Below are 20,631 nucleotides of genomic sequence, written 5' to 3'. Positions count from 1 at the left end.
GCTTTTTCAAACAGTCACAATCAATTTGAAGTTATTTTAAACATTTTTTTTTTTAATCTCAAATTTCAATCTTGATGCCCAACTGTTATGCACCTTTATCAAATGGTCTTTTCTGGGCATCAATGAAGTAAGAGAAAGGATTATACCTTTTAAATTGAGAACTGACAAATGCAAGTCCTGTAATCCTCTTGCATTCAGCTATTGGGGGAATTATTTTGCTCTTTAGTTGAGCGGGTTATTATTTGACAACTCAACACAATTTACAGCTCTAACATGAGTCCGTAAAGCCATTGACGAAAAATAGAGAAGATTTGTGGGCTGTTCAGTTGGGTCATATATTTCATGAAACTCAAGACTGCCAATGACAGATGGAGACTTGGGTTATTCTCTCTAGGTTTGCCAAGCCTGGAGTGTTACAGATTGTGATGTTTTTGTTCGTAATTTATAAAATATTCATCATACAGTGTAGTATAATAAATACAGACCTTTTTTATTAATTAATCATAAAACTGGACATCACAACTGTGTGTCATGTTTTAAAAATACCACCTGTGGCACAGCAAGCCAGGATGTGCTGTGGAGAAGAAAGTGAAGGGGAAAAAAAGGCATTTCCTCTGTGGCAGCAAGAAGAAAACAAAAGAAAAACTGACTCGAAAACCATGATCGGTTGTTTGCACATTCAAGCTGAAACATATCCAGACATTCAATGTTGACAATCTTGATGCACAATAAAATTATGTGAAAATACCACAAAATAATATTCTCCAACTATCAAAACAGTTTTTTACTCTGTGAGCAAGCATGCAGATAATTCAAGTTCCCATATTAGGTCATGTTTTTTGTCAGTTTACTTCTATGTACAGCTCTTATTTTCATAACTAAGAGTGTTCAAACCTCATTTGTATGACCTGATCGAAATGATTTTAAGACTAAAGCCTTTTCAAAGACATAAATGTCAGCTCTGAGCAACAATGATTTACATTTATCTCTTTCTTCAAATGATGTAGCCAATAGCTAATAACAATAGGCAGAAGTTTTAAACAGAATATTTGAGAATTGAAATGATAAGTTGTATCCGTGCTTCAGTCAGTTTATTTAGATTGCCGGACGATTAAAGGGTCATGAAATTTCATTTGGTACCCGAAACACTCAAACACCGAGTGAACAATATGTGTATTATTGTTTGACATAATTATAGACGATACCATATTGACAAAAAATAAGAACATTATTGGTTTCTGACACTAGCAGGATGTAAAAAGGGCTCTGAACTATACCATTAACCAAATAAACATTCAGGCTAATCTACATGGTGTCCTTACGACAGTTAACGGTGACATTATTTGACCAATCTTGAAGCAGATAGGAGGTCCTCTGAGAGGCCTGCATACCTCTTAGAAAACCTCTGCTCTACATAAAGCCAGAGGGGTGGAAATGCTGGTTTGCAACGGAGGAATGAGTTAACTACTACAGTAATAGTAGCTGCAATAAAAACAAACAAACAAACAAACAAACAGTTAAATTAAACACATTCGCATTGCACAATGCAAACTACCCCTTATGTTCCTCAATATTTACACTGTTAATGACAATGACATCGGGACGAATCATACGAACCTTTCCGCCATTCAAAACCTAAATATAAAACAGATCCTTTCAAGAAAGCCCGGCATTGTCAGAGAAGTTGCATAACTTAATGAGATCACCTTTGAGCAATTTTTGGCCTCTCGCCTTACGAAAAGGTCACAGGGAATACCATATACTCGTGAAATGTGATCTGTAAAGCAGTTCTCTGTTATAATCCCTGTGAAATGGATGTAATTCATATTGGGAGTAAAAGCATTCAAAGCTACTGACAAGCATTAAGGAAAACATTAGTGTACCAATCACTCGAGTGGAGCAGCAGAGATATACAGGTTGTTTAAGGCACAGGCAACTTGGACAATTTTATCGAAGGTTGAAAGGTTTGACGTGCGCTCCGTGGCTGTGGTAAAGGAACGTTCCACTGGTCCCGTTAGCATGGCATACCTCTGCTTCACCATGGAGATCACTCTCTCCACGTGAGCCTGCACGCTCATCGTTTCGGAGGCGGCTTCAGCCACCGGTGAGCTCGTCGAGGTCCAGTACATGTCCTCCTGATAGTTCCCGGCAATTTTAAACATGGCTCCACGCGCGGCCACGGAGTCGGCGATGTCGAGATCCCGGCTCGCCAGCACGATGTCGCCCGGGAGAAGTTTGCACAAAAACCCGCAGCCCTCGGCGAGGGTCCTGTCACTGACGTTTCCCAGCACTCCCCTTGAAACAAAGGTGACAACACCCTGCGGGGCCACACCAATTAGATATTTCAGCACATTGCAACTCGCCAACCCCTGTGCGCTGGGCACTGCCTTCTGCTGATCCTCGTTGCCCTGAGACACCGGGCCTTCAAAAGGAACCACGAAACAGTCGATAATGACGGCGCAGTCAGGGTACGAGGCGCGCAGTGCCAGGGGTAGATTTTTGCGCAGCTCGGCTCTGGAGGGCCAGAAGACGGCCGTCGGCACCAGAGTGGAGGACATGATGTTGACCATCCGATGTACCGTTCTGGTCACGGTGCCGACTTTCACGCCGAAGCGATAGGCGAGGTCTTGATTGCGGAGGTCCAGACGAAGACGCATCAGCGTCAGCAGTAGCTGCTGGAACTTTGAAAGCTTCATGTTTTTAATACCATCCATATGGGGAGCCAGGAGCCACATGACTGTTTCTAGTACAAAGTAATTGGGCAAACCCGTGTAAAACTTTACTTTCTCTGCGTCATTCCTCAAGGAATTCTCAGAAAGGGACATTTTCTCCAAAGACTCCCTGAGACATTGGTTCTCCTTCTTCAAAGTTTTCAGAACGTCATCAAAGTTGATTGCAGAACTGGTCTGAGTGAACCTTCCTTTTTTGCTTTCCCTTACAGCATTATCACCATCATCGTCTTCATCGCTAAAGGATGAAGACACACTTTGCTCCATTGTGGCCTCCTTCTCCTCGGGATGCCGACTGTAACTCAACTCCCCTTCCATTGACCTACCCTGGCCCTGCAGGAACAACAATGCATTAGCTGCTTCAACCCGTGCTTCCTGCTTGTCCAGGACATCTAAGGCACCAGGCTCCTTCATCTCTAGGAATAATGGAGCTGTTGAGAACACAGAAGGAACATAATCTGGAGAACGAGGGTTCTTCACCTGTTTTCCTGCATGTGACAAAAGAGGATGCAGTGAACATGAGGGCAGTTTTAAAAAAGAAAAAAGTCTGAAAATGTGCAAATGTCACCAATAGGTATGGTTTTGTCTTATGATTACAAATATTTTACCGCTATGCATTTATTATTGACAATTGTATAAAAGGTTGAACGGTTTTGCATGATGAATTAATACAGTCATAAACAGAAACATGGCCAACAGAGCAGTAAATGATGTCCCATTTTAACTTTAATTTGGTAATACAATGATGCAATAAAAAATGTTACTTAAATATGTGTAGTATTTGCCTGCATGAACTTATTTATCTATAACTATATCTAAATATATATCTTCTGTAAAATGTAACTGTAATTGAATACATCATTGTTATGCCTACTAAATCCAATTATCTGTAATATAACATTTTAGTCAAAATAATGATCAATTTTAGGTTTGGTTTCAACAATAACATCATAGTAACTCATACAAAATATAATAAAAGATAAATCAAAAAGGCAACGTAAGGTGACTTTTGAGCCAATTGAACATTTTGTCCAAACTGAATCAACAATTTAAATAAATTTGCATTGTCTCAAGTCACATACCACCTAGGATATAGACCACTGTCAGCTTTATTTATTATTTAAATGGGTTAATTATAGGAGGCTGCATGAAACAGTGGCAGCCAACATGTGTGACATGACTTCTGTTTCCTGACTGAGGATATAATTTATTTGTGTCAGTCAAGCCAACATGACTCTCGTATTTATAAAAGTCACAGTGCAGGGATGGTATGGGATTTACTGTCAGCAAAATGGTGCAACATAGAATAAAAAGGGGAAACCCCCCTATTTGTACACACATTTGATAGAGTGAATGGAAAATAAGCAAGTGGAGAGTAAATAACTCAAAAATCCTAACCAAACAGGGACAACTTATTTTTTTCTGTCGTTTTCTGTCCAGTCAGAATAAAAAAAAAAACTATTAGGTGAAAACCCTTTATTTTTTCATCATAACACTATTAAATTTATATGCACATGAATAATAGTTGTTTTTGATTCCGCTTCGATTTTGAAACTACAGTGCAAGAGCTGGGGATATTAAGAAGGCGCATCGGAATAATAGTAACGATATAAAAATGTTTTTTACGTAATAATGATGATAAAAATATTATAAAAAAAAACAACGCTCTGAAGAGTGTTTTAGGATGGGGAAGAATAATCATACCTGAGATAAAGTGAGTGCTACACAGCCGACTGCCGTCGTTGGGCGCCCAGCCCTGGCGGTTCACGGCCGCTATCCAGCGCTGTTTCCTCTGCGGGTCCCGCGGGAAGCGGTAGAACGATAGAGCGGTTCCGGGGGTCCTTCGGTTCCTACAGCCGGCCACCACACATGTGTGAACCATATTAAAAAAAAAATCCACGGAGAAGCGTGGAGGAATGTCGCTCCTACGTCGCTGGGGCGTTTTTTTTTTGACTCCCAAAATGGTGGCCGATTTGTGAGGGGTGGGGTGGAGGGATATATATCCCCCCCCCTTACAGTCTCATTCCGACAAGTCCCACCCCTAAATGTGCCTCCAATGTTTGCAACATAAATAAAAAAATACATACACGTAACATTTTATTATAAATAAATCAGAAAACAGTAGAAAATTACCAAAACATGCTCGCTGTTTATTTACCCCCTCCCCCCAATGGCCAGGTTTTTTTTTTAAATCTAACCTGTTTTTTTAAAGACAGCTACATTACCCCATTTTTTGTTATTTATTGATAATTCTGGTTCGATCATGTGAAATTAATACTTACGGGTTACTATTAAGAAACTCTGACGCCTCTTCTTGCAAATTCGATAGTCGTGACGTCACGCTTGTGTTCACTACCGTAGCCAATCATATCCCAGCAGGGGAGGGGCCTATGACAGAAGGAAAAAAAATGTCCAGGGAGGCTGAGGCTGTGTACTGAAATTACTCCCTACAAATAGAGTTAGCCATTTTGTTGTGCTGATATCTCACTGTATCCCACAATGCACCGTGAATATGACAGTTTATATGTCTGTCATCCATCTAGTACTTACAAACCATCATGCATTGCGCTGGACGGGCATCGCCAGGGTGCATTTTTCCGTGAGACGTTCACGTCACAAAGAACGATAGGACAAAAGAAAATGTCATAATTTTGTTGTCTCAAATACGGAAAAGGAAACATCTATTCTTGAAGCCGACAATGTGCCATTACTGTTTCACAATAATGACGTAACCCCCCAGCCCCTTTATATATATTATCTGTTAGAAAAACACACATTAATAGGACGGAGGGAAGTTGCCAGCTTGCTGTCCTGGATAAAACAGGGCACAGACTAACTGATGCATTATTAGACACTATATGATTTAACCATTTTTGAGTTACTGTGAAGATGTTTGGGGAAATTTATTTGAAAGTAATTTGCAAAACACAAATAAATAAACTCTTCTTGAAAACACACATTCTAAAATTTCAGAAACTGGTTGAATTCGAAATAACACAAATAGTATGCAACGCATGGAGTCACTTACTTCCAAATACAATAAATACATTGTTTGCAGAAAAAGAAGGGGGTTATATTTTAGAAGGGGAACTATATTACAAAAATGCCATTTGTAAAAACATCTTTGAAATGAATGTGTTTCAGTTTCACAGGTTACATTACGAATAGTCTTACAGTTGAATTAAAGCAAAGTAAAAACATAATTAAGTTTATAAGATCATACAAAAGACACTTAATAAATATAAGGATGATGAGCTGCTGTTTAAGTCAAGACTGTAATATTAACACTAAAAGACATATATTGTTATGTTTGTTTTTTGGTGTTGTTTTTTTTAAGGGTTCGGATTGCTTTTTTTGTGTACAATATAATAACTGAATGTTGTTTTGAAAGTTACAAAGATTTCAATAGGATATTTAGGAAATTGATTCACATAATGAGGTAGGCACATATAGGACTATACTTCTGCCAACTCCATTTTGACCTTGCCATTGTCTCACAGCTGGCATACATGTCCTGTACCAGTCTAACATACTTTTCTGCCACCCCAAACTTCCTCAAACAGTACAACAGTTCCTCTCTTGGCACCATTTCGTATGTTTTCTGTAGATCTACAACAGTAAAATGCAGCTCCCTCTGACGTTCTCTGTATCCCTTGAACAGCATTCCTGAATTCTTAAATGTCCTGGACCACCAACACCTCCTGCCGGGTCAAAACAGCTCACCAGCACCTCTTCTTCCTGAGGACACTGAAGAACCACCTGCCTTCAGCCGTCCCGGTAACCTTTTTTTGCTATGTAATCGGAAACACCCTGACGAACTGTGCCACAGTCTGGTATGGAAGCTGAGTGCAGGTCACTGCAGCAGGTGGTGAAAACTGCCCGACACATCACAGAAACTCTGACCATTGAGGACATCCAGAAGAAATGCAGATTTCATAGAGCTTGCAGCATTCTTAAGGACTCTCCCCTACTTGCCCATGAACTTTTTTCCCTCCTGTCCACAGGTAGGTGCCTCAGGAGCTTCCACCTGGACAAGGACTAGCAGACTGAGGAATAGCTTCTTCCCCGGAACTGCGTCCTTACTGAACTCTTTCTGACCCCTACAAACGCCTTTACAACCCCCACTTCCCCCATTCCTACTCAGATCAGACTGCACTCCACTACTACTCTGTCCTGCACTCACACATCACCCCACAACACTACACTAGCTTGGTAACCTTAGGCAGCTACTGTCACTTTTAATTAATGTACTATTTTGCATTCATTTCAACTGTATTTTTTCATAGCATAACTTTTCATTTGTACATTTTACTTATAAAATTATCACCATAGTTCCTGTCCATATGCTATTACATCTAATGTACATAACCATCTGTATAATACGTTCATAGTAGCCCATCTTTAAATCACCTGTAAAATTATTGACATATAATGTCCATATGGTTATTTTTTTTACTATTTCTGTGCCTGCTGCCCTTTTCCACTTCTTGTTAGAAGTTGACTAAGATGAGAAGTTAGAGCCTCCAATGCCCAAGAGAACTGGCAATAAAAAGAAGATGAAGGGGCCACATACTACCATTCGTCTATCCTTTGCACTCAGTGCTGCCTGAAGCATAAACAGGTTTATGACGCCTGGAGCTAGCATTACCCCAGCCACTAAATAGTTGCCCCAGCCACTATTGGATCTATAACTTGGACAGCAAGAGCCTGCTCTCCAAAGCTCACCAGCCACTGAATAATACTGTGCAGGGTCCACGAAAAACTGTCGGATGTGGTCGACAGAGTGCGTCTGTGGCAGAAGAACCAGTTGGTGGTTCTTCACCGAGACCACTTGGCAGTCTACCAGCAACAATCCTCAGCTGGCTAGCAGTCAGAGGATGAAAAGCCTTTGGCACAATCAGTTGGTCGGAGCCAACCACCACTCCCTAAGCCCCTTCAGGACTTTGCTGGGGACAGCTAATCCTCCTTAGTGGGGGTTATATGGCATCCCAGAGGGGTCTTTTGGGATGTGATTGACCAAACCAGAGTTGAAGCCGTGAATGACGTTGACAATAAGTTGAATTGGATTCAGCTGTTGTCCTGTGTGTCCAAAGTAAATGGCTGACTCAGTTGCATCATTTTTAAAGCGTAAACTTACAGGTCATTACTGTATTTAGAGGGACAATATCATTATGTAGCTTTAGGGTGTTGTTAGTGCCAAGCAGCATTCTCATTCCAGAGATCTGCACCAAAAATGATTGGATTTCTTTAAATCCCATGGGACATTCAAAAATTTTCAGTCTAAATTTTATCAATAAAAAAAACGCTTTTAAAACAAGTACAATATCACATCCAAATCGAGAAGCCTCTCAGAGAAGTGGTGAAACTTGATGACTAAGAACCTTCACAGACAAACTGATCAGCTTAAACAGAAGAAAACAGTGGTCTTTTCTGGTGCCTTGAAGTAGTTGTCTGATCAGTTGTCATGCACCCATACATAAAGCGTTTAACAAAAATTTGGGGGGCTGCATATTTTTATATCTGTGACATGTCTGTGACATGTTTGTCAGATTCTCTTCCTCCACAGAATAGATGAGATGGAGGAAGTTGATTCGCTGTGGCAAAGCTGATGGGAGTACCCGTAAAGAAGATTGAATTCCCTCCCAAATACATCCATCTTTGTCACTTGACACTTGATGGATGCTTGTTTTGGCTAAATAACATTTTACCATCAAGCTAGTAAAATTAAGTAAAAAAAAAAAAAAAGGAGTTAGAATTTGTCGCTCAGAGCTCCCACTGATTAAACATTATTCTGAGATTTTTTTTTATGCACTTTGTCATTCCAGTCATTATTGACAACCTTGACGGTTGGTCTTATATGCAACCTGTAACACAATAAAGGCTGAGGCCTGCTGGTTCAAAGGGTCCTTCTATGAATCTGGCTTTAGAATCTGAATGGCGACATCTTAAGTCATACTGAAATAGTTTCTCCCTGTAAGCTCTATGAGAATTTCCTCATTTAAAAACAAAGACAATTATGCAAATGAAATCAATAAATAAAGTAAAATCAATCACGTGGAAGATCACTATATTCTGTGCTCTGTGACACCGACAACACATTTAGCACTAAGCCGCATAGAGTGCCATCCTGTGTTAAAAAAAGTTTGACACAGGACAAACAGTAGAGGGGCTATGCAAGGCCATCAACAACCTAACCAGTTAAAATGCAAATGATGTGAAATTCATATGCACATGCCATGATTTCGACCTGACCAACAGTCTAAAAAAACAAACAAATGGACACTGGGACATAGTACAGACCCCCTCCATCAATCATCATTAACAGCTTCACACTGGGGGAGTGTAGTTTCAACAACTTTGGTTCCGCCATCTCAAGCAATTTACCACACGATACTCAACTCAACAACCACATTTGAAAGGCAACATTAATTCAGCTTTGGGAAGCCTACCATCAGAGTATGGGTCAACAACAAACTTTTTGTCCAGTCAAAGACAGTTATACATAGCCTGTCATCGGCTCACTCCTGTACAATTGTGAAACCTGGACCCTATTTGAACTTAAAGAACATGGACTCAACAGCTTGCATCTTAGTTGCCATAAGAGCATAGTAGGCATCACCTGGAATGACTGAATATCCCATGCAGCAGTCCTGGTAAAGTCCGAGTTTTGAATTTGAATTAGCTATTGAGCAAAGGTTCCAAGCATTTAATGCAGTACTGGTTTGGAGGATGTCCAGCGAATGAATGACGGAAGAATTCCAAAGGGTGGTTTTATTTTAGAGCTGGCATCGAGCAAAAGATGTAATGACCGACCTCAGCTTTGCTATAGACATCTGTAAACAAGATTTCCATACCTTTAACGTCAACCCTGGCACCTGGGAAGATACCTCCTTGCACAAAACCCAATGGCAACAGGCACTCTGCAGGGGACTGCTCTCATATGCAGCCTTGTAAACTCTGAAACTTACTCTGTGACATCTGAGATGGAAGAAGTTGGTGACAGGGACAAGGCACAACTATACAAATAATTCATGGTGTCGGTACAACATTGTTTCCCTTTTTTTGGGGGAAAATTCTACAAAACTGATTTGTTTTCCCCATTTTAAATTGTGCAGTGTCAAACATATATTGACTGAAAACACTTTCAATGTCCAAGCTAATTTAGAAATACCTTTTAGGGAAACACATTGTTTTATAATGCAGACCTACCTAATCCATTGAAGCTGAGGGACACTCATCCCTTTCCCATTATATATAAACACCATGAAACAAAGAGAACACTGAAAAAGCAACAGAAAGAAAATTGGGACCCTTTATTCAACCCACACACAGTGAGGGACAACAAACCTCAGTGACAAAGCCAAGCGCATCAACCAGATCAACCACTGACTAAATACCTCAGTCGCCCACAGTAGCAGACAAGGCTCCTTTAAACAACCCCCTTTACAAAAGAAAACAAAAACTAGAAGAGCGCTGTACAGTACATTAGCATGGCTGCTGCTGCATTGCAGCACCTATAGCTTTCTCTGGCTCTCTTCTTTTGCTTTGGGTGTGACAAATAACAGCTCATGCACACCATCGCCTCAGTGTCCTCCATTATTTGTGTTTAGTGTCGTGAATAAAATGACATCACTGTAGTTTGGCAATGGCTTGCAATGACAACCCCGCCCACCTTGAGGAGGTACTATGAAGCAATGGAAAACCACTTAAACCAAGTCAAGTAATGCTGTAACTGTGCAGAGGAAAAGAACTCTTAGTTATCTAGCTTTAAAATCTTGACTTAAAACCCTGAGATGTTTGGAGTGCACATGCTCCCAAACACACACAGACACACATTTAAGATCAAATAAAATATATTTAATTATAAACCCTTTATTTAAAGACTCATCTTTTGACAAAATTTGTTTGTTTTCGAAAAGTCCAAAACATCTCTGGATTCAGAAAGTTGGACCGAAAACCGCACTCAAACATATTGAATACCTGTAGTTGCTTTGTTAAAAAACAAACAAAACTTGCAAAGATGTTTACAATTAAATCTTCCAGCTAAACTGTATATGAACTCACGATTGAAGAATCGCAAATTCTAAAGGATTGAAACAGAGTGTCGTATTTCAGCCATTAGCTGTGCATGTTGAGTTTGTACACAGCAGTGTTCCCTGGTCTTTCCACAAGTTCCAACCTCTTGAGCTCACTGAGGCAGAGAATGTACATGGGGGCCTTGGTTCCAATATTGGTAATCTTCCTTAGTTCTTCAATCTGGAACTCTCTCCGTTCAACTGTCATAATGAAAAATACAGATAAGGTATTAGACAACAGCCAGTGCCAACAAGTTCTTAATAATCAGAACATTTCTCTGGGAATTTGAGAAGTACCTGCTGATGGTGCAGATGAGAAATCATAGGCATGGTTTGTTTTATTTATTTCAAATTTATTTCAAACTTATTTCAAACAGGAGCTTGATCACTTTCAGATAAGCGCATTAATTCCTCTGGAACTTTCTAGCAATGAATTGCCATGTTTATTAATGAATAAATAAAATAAAATAAAATAAAAATCACCAAAGGGGAATCTTCCTAAGAGATATATTTTTTTTTGTATTTATACACTGCTGAAGTTGATGCATAGCCAAATTAAAAAATTGGTTAAAACATAACCGGTTAATAAGACATAAGTTCAATATAAAGATTTTTTGACAAGGCTATCTGAAAATACTGCATCCAGATATTGAGGAAGGAGTCCATGTCCTAAATTGTACCTCATTACAATTTGTAGCAGTAGTTGTTTTAGAAAGCTGATCCAAACAGCTTTCAGTCTGATATCTGTCAGTTGAAGTTATCAAAAGAAATTAATTAAAAAGTAGGTCGAGATATTTTGATTTTCTATTAAAAGGTGGCAGCTGCAGCAATACTCAATACCCTAAATGCATGACCTAAAAGTGTGGTACCTCTCAAGTGGCCCTTTAAACAATGTTATTGGTGTAACAGAGCAACTTCTTTCATTTCTATTTAATTTCTTTACTACCTACATTGGCTCTCTGCTGTTGCAACAGAGCTGATGCTTCAAAAACAGTTGCCAGCAGCTGTTCATATCAAATTCAGTGCACAAACACAATAACGTTCAGATTGTATTCATGTAATAGGTCAAGTCCTCCTTTGATATCAGGAAGAAGTTAGAAAAATAAGAAAGCATATTTAAACATGTATTTCCCAGAAGGTGGGCAAAGTAATGACGCGATTAGTAACTAGAGTGAGATCAGTTATATGGGTTGAGTTAATGACATTATATAATAATGATAATACATTATTATATAGCACTTTCCATCTCTGTGCTGTGCAAGTGAGTAAGTTGGGTTAAGAGTAGAACATTACTGAGTAAAGATACATATTCTACTCATTTATTCCACCTATCCTGTGGTGAGGGACATGATGGGGTTTGGACTGTGGGCATGTAAACCACTACACCGCCCCAAAAATGTTACTGTAGGTACCATGTCATGGAGCTAATTAATATATATAAAAAAAACAAGATGCAATGAAAAATACAACATATTTGTTCTTATTGGACAATATCTGATTTTGAACAGAAGAGGAAAAATGACTTGTGAAGAAAGCTTTTACGATTCACAGCTGAATGCATTTTTTTTTTCTTGTATTTTACTGACCGTGACATTCCAAGTACTTGTTGATGTTGCTCACTGCCTGATTGAGACTGTTCAGAGTCATCTGCCTCAGGTAACCCGGTAAACTCTGAAACTCACTCTGTGACACCTGAGATAGCGTCCAAAATCTAGAAGGAAGTCAGGGACAGGGAGAGGACACAAATAATTATCATAGTATTAGTACAACACTGAATTCAAATTTTTTTGGGAAAATGACACAAAACTTCAAGCGATGCTATGATTTGTTTCTCCCCCATTTTAAATTGTACAGTGTTCAGTGTCATATATATATATATATATATATTTACTGACAACACTTTCAAGGTATATCCAAGCTAATGTAGAAATAGCTTTTAGCGAAACACATTGGCTTTTGATGCAGACCTACTTAATCCATTGAAGCTGAGGGGCACTCACTCCTTTTTCCCCTTTCCCATTAGATATTCTCTTTATATTTAGCCATTATGGACTTGATGGTTAAATGTCTACATTCTTCACAAAGATAAGTGGAAGAACATTGTAAATGTATTCTCATTCTGTCTTGTAAATGACAGGCTTTTAAGGGATTCCTTTGTAACCAGTCATTAGTTTATTACGTCTTATGAATAAAGAAGTTTCTAAACTCATTAGCGGAAATGAATATGACATTATGTAATTGTTTTCTTCGCATTTGGCATAGCAAGTTTTGGTAAAGTTTACGACTTAAAAATTAATTTTCAAATATTTCAGAACAATCATTAATTTGTTTAGGTTAGCAAAAGCATTTTTTTTCCCCCCAATTAGATAATTAGGAATTTATTGGCTACCTGGCAAAAGTGACTCATTAGAGAATTCCTGCATGATCATAGCTTTTAAACCTTCCTGCAGAGTCTTAACATGTTTCCTAAGAAGATAAGTTCTCCAAAAGACAAATCGTCTGTAAGTCTGTAACTTGCTGTAGAGCTGTCAGTTGTAAGTCAATAGCCAACACACAAACATATAAACAGTTGAAAAAGTAAACAACCAAAGAGTATTCAATACTTAATAATATAATAATACCGCAGTGCCTGTCAAACTAGCAGTTTGCAACCGTATTTAAAAAAAAAAACAAGATAAAAAATACCCATCTAGAATATCAGGAAAAAAAACAAACAAAACAAAAAATAAAGCTTTGCTCAACTGGTACCAGTTAGCTCTAAATTGCCTAATATATTCATGTGTAACATTTCCCCACTGTGAGCAAGTGTGTAAACCAATCACCAGACCTTACTTTGTAGATCAACCTTGCCATCAAATGCTTTTGAAAGAGGTTCACCTGTTTTCTGGAATGATGTGTTGAAGCTCAGAATTTACAAATTTCTTCGACTGAGTATGGGACACAATCTGCAAACAAAGGTCAAAAAGTATAAAATGTACACTGTATAATATTTAATCACACAGTAATATCCATGTTAATAGGATAGGATTGCTATCATTTGATTTGACTACCAGCCTAATATTGTAAAGATCCCCTTTGCTGCCAAAATAGCCTCAGACCAAGGCCCCGGTATTCCCCCCGACCTCATAGTAGACTAATCTGGAACCAAAACAGTGGCAATATGTGTTTTAAGCCCTGTTACTTTCTAGGAGCCCTACAAGGATAGAACTGTTTGTCCAGCACACAGATGTTTAATCGGATATAGAACTGAGGAATTTGGAAGCCGAGTTAACACCTTGAACTTTGATTGAAAGTATTCACTTTAACAACTATTCTTACACTGGCAAGGATAGCAAAGGCCTTTCCTTCTAAGGCATATCACTACTTGTGCCACCCAAAAGCCTATTACTGGTTCACCGGTTTTCCTTCCCTCTTTTCATTGATGCGAACTACTGCAGAACATTAGCATAAAGGAACAGCAAGAGCTGGAGCTCTTGTGTGGTGCTGGCTCAAACATCAAAACATTATAATTTGGAAATATCAACATCACTGATAGGATTCTTCAAGACAAATAAATTAAAGTAGCTGCAGAATATATCCCATCGACTGACAGCTGGCATTGTAAACAGATTATCAGTACACTCTACTGTTAATGTCTTGGTTACAGATAGCACATGCCACAAGGTAAATGGATGGATGGATGGATATAGAGCCTTCAAACCAGCATCAATTCTTCTAGTTACACTTGCAAAGTTGGGGGTTTTGTAGGATTATAGTCAGGAATATGATCAACCAATTATACCAAACAGGTTCTAATGACATCAATTTCCCATGTAGGTTGAAATACAGTGATTGGTGTGTGAGGCTTAAAACTGGGGGAGGAACAGTCAAAGTCTGCCACAAAGGTGAGGTTGTCAAAAAGTGGATACAGAATACTGAATCAGCAAGGTCTCTCCTAGATAAAGAATTCGAAGCAGACCTGGCATCCAAGTTGTGCTGTTACAGCTCTTTTGATGAAGCAATGTTGAGGATTGTAGATGCAGTTGTTAACCAAGGAATCAGTGCAGCAACAAAAACAAACTAAACATAACAAACATAAAACTTAATTTCCTTTAAAGTTAGATGAGGTCAAGCAAAGCTATTAGCTCAGAACTTTCAGAAACCAGTAGGAGCTACTTTTTGAAGAAGTTTGACCAGAAGTGGTTGAAAATTTGTTCTTGTTTACAAGGCAAATGGTCACAACTAATATTAATTTTAACAATTTTGAATGGATTCTTAGTTAACAGCATTTTTTCCATTTCCATTTTTTTTCTGAAAATGTAATAGCCAAATCCCAACATCCTCTTTTTTCATACTCTGTACATTTAAATGTTTTAACATTACACGAATTGCAATATTAAAGCAAACTAATCCAAGTCAACACTAAATGGAGTTATTAAATGCTTGAGACTTCTCAATGCCACTCCAAGGTGACATAGGCCAGTGCTCCTCTTGTGCTACTCCCAAGCCTTTATAGTGTGACAAACTACATCTATGACTCTCATACTGGATCGGTCAGGACCCTGATGGTGGTGTGTAGGATGAAAATATTGGCAAGGATGATGAAGAGAGCAAAAGGCAGAATAGGGGATGAGGTTAGATAGGTATAAGGAGATGCAGGGTAGGGGAATGTACAGATGACAAAGACCAAACAAAAGGCTATGGGATGACTTGTATGCTTACTTGGACAGTAAAGAGGAAGAGGGAGATCGATGGGAAGAATGTGCAGCAGGTTGCAGTGATTACATAAAGGGAGGGAAAGGAGGATGAAAAGCAAAGAGGAACTTGTTCCTGATGAAATACCCGCAGAGGTAAGGAAGTTTCTAAAAGAGGTGTTAGTAGTTTTTGACTGAGTTGTTCCACAGGAGAGAGTGAGAGGATGCCTGAGGAATTAATAATTTTGCACCTCGTACATTCTAATATGAACTGTATTGTTAGGTCCTTCCAGATAGCCAGTCCTCTGTAAAGAAAACCCCCCTTAAACAAAATATCCCCAAAACTGAAATTGTAAGAGCTGTAGAAAGGGGCTGGGGACATCCTAAATTAGTCTTACTGTTTGTAAAGATTTTCCCAAAATGGATTCAAGGTTGGGCATCTCTGGTAGCTGCTTATTCTCCGAATCTAAGATGGATAACTCCAGCGTATGATATTCCAATGTAGGACTGGACCCTTTTCCTTCATTTAAATCCAGCGCTGTAAGGTCAGTCATGTGGCCATTTTCAGCTTTCATTTCCTCAGTTTTAAGCTGTTCACTCTGCAAAACACAAACAGAAAAAATCAAGTATGTATTTGTGGTTCTGAAAGTAGAAAGGGATATCTCATTTGATCACAATAATATTGGCTGAAACAAAGTATAAATTACTTAACATTTACACACCGGTACAACAATTGATTTACCTTTTTGGCACTGACCAGAGACTTCATGTATGGCGCTTGAAATTCTGGGACTTCAGGGGTGCTACCCAGATTAGTAGAGTGACAGAAAGACTCTAGATCATCTTCACCTAATAACACCAAAAATCACAAGTTTGCTCAGGATTAAAGTACAACATTAACATAAAGATACAGGAGTTTGCATTTGTTGACAATTTAAGTTAAGTTAAACTTTGGGATGCACCTGCATGCAAACACTGATTTAATGTTTGTCTCAAATACATTATGCAGTTTGTTATACTACAAAAAGCACTGTATTTCATTTAGTTTCCTGACATGCCATAATTTTGAACTTCTTAAGAATTTCCCAGTCTGAACCAGGAAATGTCTATATTGTTTGACTGACAAGTGATTAAAAGCTAAAGAAAATATCAAACACAAGACCTCTTAGTGAGGACAAAAACCTTAATAAAAATCTAATAAGAATGAAGAGGACTAACATTTTCCTACCTTCTTTCTCAATGCTTCTAATTGGAGAGTTAAATTGTGGTTCAGTGGGGCTCTGTATTAGTCTGTTTTAAAGGCAAATAAACAAAAAGACATTCAGAAAATCTATAAAATGACATACAATAAATAAAATGTTCATTTTACTCTACCGTTGTGGCTTTTCAATATTCTTCTTGAACAAATCTATTGTGAAGTCGTTATTCAGCCACACGGTGCTCTCAGAGATGCCAAAATTGTGCATCTGGGGTGTCTGAAGATCATCGTCGTCCATCCGCAAAGCACGTTTTGGAGTAAAGGTCATAGGTGGTGTTGCAGGTGTGCTCAGTGTGTGATGGGGGAGGATCATTTGAGGTGCTGGGGGTACTTCCAAACATCTCTTGATCCCAGCAAAATTTCTCTTTAGTTCCATCTCGGACAGGCCAAAATCAGTGAGCTGAGGGGTCCGCATCAAATCAATGGTGGGGAGTGGTGACATTTTTAAAGGTGGAGTCTCCACTTGACAACTGTCTTGTCCTCCATTTATTATTCTATTCTCATCCAATGTGTCAGCTTCCTCTTCTGATGCACAACCTCTGACTTCTGCGTAAAAAAAAAAAAAAAAAAAAAATTCTACATTTCTGCGTCACAAAGAATGACATTGTTTCACAGTCTTCCAGCGATATTTCATATCTCGGGAGAAAGGGATGAAGAGGTTAATGGTATTGCAAACTCAGTCAACAACGATGAGTGAAAGACAGGCTAGTGCAGGGGAGGGGAAAAACCTTTTGGCTCTGGGGCTGCATTGACTTTTAAAATTTGACAGACGGGCTGGGTCAGCACAAGATACATTACATATAAAAAAGGCGCATTTGTTAATAGTACGTATTAGACTTGTCTGGCATTTGTGTGAACATTGTCTGATATTTGCTTTGCAAATAAAACCAGCTTGGTTTTGAAGGCTATGAAGTTTGCTTGCATTTCATGCACAATACGGTTTTTCTCTTGGAGCTTCACATCCAGCTCATTCATGTGTGTCAGTATGTCCACAGTAAAGGATAAATCACAAAGCCAATCCGTGTCATTCAGCTCAGAAAAATTCTCAAGCAGCTCCAAAAATGAAATCATCTCCTGTTTGAGCTCCTATATTCATTGATCTAATCATTCAATCATTCACATCAAGTATGAATTCTGTACCAATCTTTGGCAGGCCAGATTAAAAAGACCAACAGGCCGGATGTGGCCTGCAGGCCGTAGTTTGCCCATCCCTCGGCTTGTGTGTTCCTTCAAGCAATTTAAAACTAACTTCCCAAATGGTCTGCTAAACTAGGTTCCCCAATTCCCTCCCAAGAAATTTTATTAGGTACACCTGTTCAACATCCTATTAACCTTAAAATCTATATCAGCCAATCAAACAGGAGTGACTCAATGCCTAAAGAATGAAGATTTATCTGAACTTTAGCTGACTTTCTATGGTTAAAACAACACATCAGAAAGGCAAACAAAAGGGATTTCAATGCCTATGAATATAGCATGGTGTCAGGTCTAGGTATTTCAAACATTGCCGATCTGCTTGATGCCATGAGAATCAATCCAACTAAACAGGTGTTTATATAATAAACAACAGGATTGAATGTAAAGTATGATTTACACCTGAAAAAAAAACAAATCTATGCCAGTATCTCACAGATGTGTCCCACCCAACTACAGTTGAAACCAGAAGTTTAGATACACTCTGAAAAAAAGAGACATAACCTTTTTTTTTTTTTACTTACTATTCAGGCCCTGCTTGTCTGTGGGACCCTGGTAGCCATATTTTTCCCAGTGTCCCTTCAGGATTTTGAGGTCCTCGACTACCTTGAGTTCAATGACTTTGCAGGCCTTAATGAAGCTGTTCACCTCTATTTCCTGGGCTTTCTGCAACTTCATTGCATCCTCCACCTGCCACTGTAGGATGTGACATGGAAGTTAAAATACAGAAAAATAGTCAAACCCACTGGGATAAATCCCTTTGGGGAACTTACCAGTTTGGGGAAATTATGGTGAATACCACTTTTGGAAAGCATCACATTAGGAAAAACATTTCATTCATCAATATCCACAGAGCTGGCCCTATCTAATGTGGTGCCTTAGGCAAGGTTTAATATGGTACTCCATCCATCAGCTGCCAACACACACACACACTTACAAAACAAATGAAATGGCATTGTTTTTCCCATTGAATTAAACTTATATGATAACAAATAATCAAATTTACATGCTTAACTTTTTTTTTTTTATTGCAAAAAAAATCTGAAATCCGATATGAATACCCTTACAAAAACATAAAAGTCCTGAAAATAAGTTAATAAATAACAATGGTAATGTAACATCAGTAAATTTGCCAAGTACAAAAATCATTTGTCTTAATATTAAATAGGCTCTGCATGACATTTGAATTAATGTGAGCTTTTCAATTTTAAGAGTGAATAATGACAAGTTTTAATATAAAAATTCTTAATAATATTTTGAAAGTGATTATTTAAAAACTTTGTAAAGGCCTAATGACCATGGCAGCCGTTTTTTTTTCCCAATGTGTCAACAAAATGCAGTGCTTTATTGACTCTGAAACCGTCGTCCGTTTACCTTGAGGCTTCTGACGTCTCCGTCCAGTTCTCGGTACGCGTCCGCGGCTCTCACCACCCTCTCTAAAAAAAAAGGTTAAAACCAAACCTTATTGAAGAAATGCAGTTTTGAAAAGGAGATGAAGACCAGACGACGCCGCGAAGTCACAAACCGCTGTCATCGACGTCGCTGCGATTTTCAAACGAGCGTTGAAGCTTTTCAGTGCCCGCTTCCAAAGTCACAGCCAGCTTCCTAAACTTGGAAAAGAATAGCGCTGTTGGATCCATTTTTATACCTCCGATCCCGAGCAAATCGCAGTATATCGCTGGTGAGTTGATAAAATATCGTCAACACAAAAGTTTCGGATTTTTCTAAACTATATTTGCCGCCTCCCCGATTTAAGAATTCTTCTTTTCTTAGTTTTGGAATAATAGGTAAGAACCAACCTATGCTCACTACCGCCACCTACCGGACTGGAGGAAGTACTACACCAGACATCAGTTTCCATACCACCTTCTTTGCTTCCGGCTTTTCCCTTCAGGGGTCGCCACAGTGATTTCTGAACAATGTTTAATGTCTCTTTTTCCGAATGTAATACTTTCCAAAAGTGGCATTCGTCTTAATTTCCCACACCCTTTTCCAGTATGGATCCATGTGGCCTTGATTTGTCTGTACCTGCAAAGAAGCAAAGGGGTTTATCCCCCGTAGGTTTGAATGGTTTTGTCTTTTAACTTCATGCGTCCTGTCGTGGCAGGTGGAGGATGCAATGAAATTGCAGAAAGACCAGGAAATGGGGGTGAACAGCTTCACTAAGGCCTGCAAAGCAATTGAACTTAAGGTAGCCGAGGACCTCAAAACCCTGAAGGAACACCTGGAAAAATATGGCTATCAGGATTCCACAGACTATTCTGAATAGTCAGCAATGATATTTATCCCAGAACGGCGATGTACATTTTGCTACATGTTTTTGGACTTGGGGTGGCAAATGCTTTTGTCTATTCATAGTTTTCCATATTTATGGTGGTTTGTCCATTGCAGCATGCTGTCCTTTAATTTAGGTGTTCTTATTCTGAGGTGTGTGTGTTCTGAAGCCGAAAGCTTGCGACCAAAATTTTGTTTTGTTTTGACTCCCTCATTACATGAGTCAGAGCATGGCTACAGTTATTTAAATACATGATTGTAATGGTTGTAAATCTTAAACAATGGAACAACAGCTTATCCAACAAGTTGTTGAAGATGCCCTTTAGCAATTGCACCACTTGGTTGGCACGCTCCCTGAGTACTTACCCTGGAATGGTGTCTGAGCCTGCTACCTTGCATATATTTCAATTCACTCAGGGTATTACGGA

The 20,631-nt window shown here is 38.9% G+C and overlaps 2 protein-coding genes across 3 annotated transcripts; both read right to left on the bottom strand.

Moving 5' to 3' along the window:
• Positions 1-469: 469 nt before the first annotated feature.
• On the bottom strand, positions 470-4,689 carry LOC147234675 (uncharacterized). Of its 2 annotated transcripts, none has more exons than XM_086145283.1 (2): positions 4,434-4,689; positions 470-3,217 (listed from the first exon to the last, which is right to left on the bottom strand). In XM_086145283.1, exons 1-2 carry the CDS (start codon positions 4,609-4,611, stop codon positions 1,887-1,889), a joined length of 1,509 nt encoding a protein of 502 aa, XP_086001409.1. In that variant the 5' UTR covers positions 4,612-4,689; the 3' UTR covers positions 470-1,886. The 2 variants fall into 2 exon arrangements, with proteins under 2 accessions (XP_086001409.1, XP_086001410.1); XM_086145284.1 differs by having other exon boundaries at positions 470-3,160.
• Positions 4,690-10,666: 5,977 nt separating this feature from the next.
• On the bottom strand, positions 10,667-19,663 carry ska3 (spindle and kinetochore associated complex subunit 3). Its single transcript, XM_086144570.1, has 10 exons — positions 19,455-19,663; positions 19,304-19,365; positions 18,454-18,625; positions 16,852-17,281; positions 16,706-16,767; positions 16,220-16,326; positions 15,876-16,076; positions 13,682-13,749; positions 12,391-12,515; positions 10,667-11,005 (listed from the first exon to the last, which is right to left on the bottom strand). The coding sequence occupies exons 1-10, from the start codon at positions 19,567-19,569 to the stop codon at positions 10,848-10,850; spliced, it is 1,500 nt and encodes a 499-aa protein (XP_086000696.1). The 5' UTR covers positions 19,570-19,663; the 3' UTR covers positions 10,667-10,847.
• Positions 19,664-20,631: the final 968 nt, after the last annotated feature.

The sequence above is a fragment of the Fistularia commersonii genome, chromosome 4 (genome assembly GCF_037954325.1).
Source record: "Fistularia commersonii isolate RoL2024-O1a breed Wild chromosome 4, RoL_Fcom_v1.0, whole genome shotgun sequence".
Lineage (NCBI taxonomy): Eukaryota > Metazoa > Chordata > Actinopteri > Syngnathiformes > Fistulariidae > Fistularia > Fistularia commersonii.
This window is presented reverse-complemented; position numbering and strand designations above follow the sequence as displayed.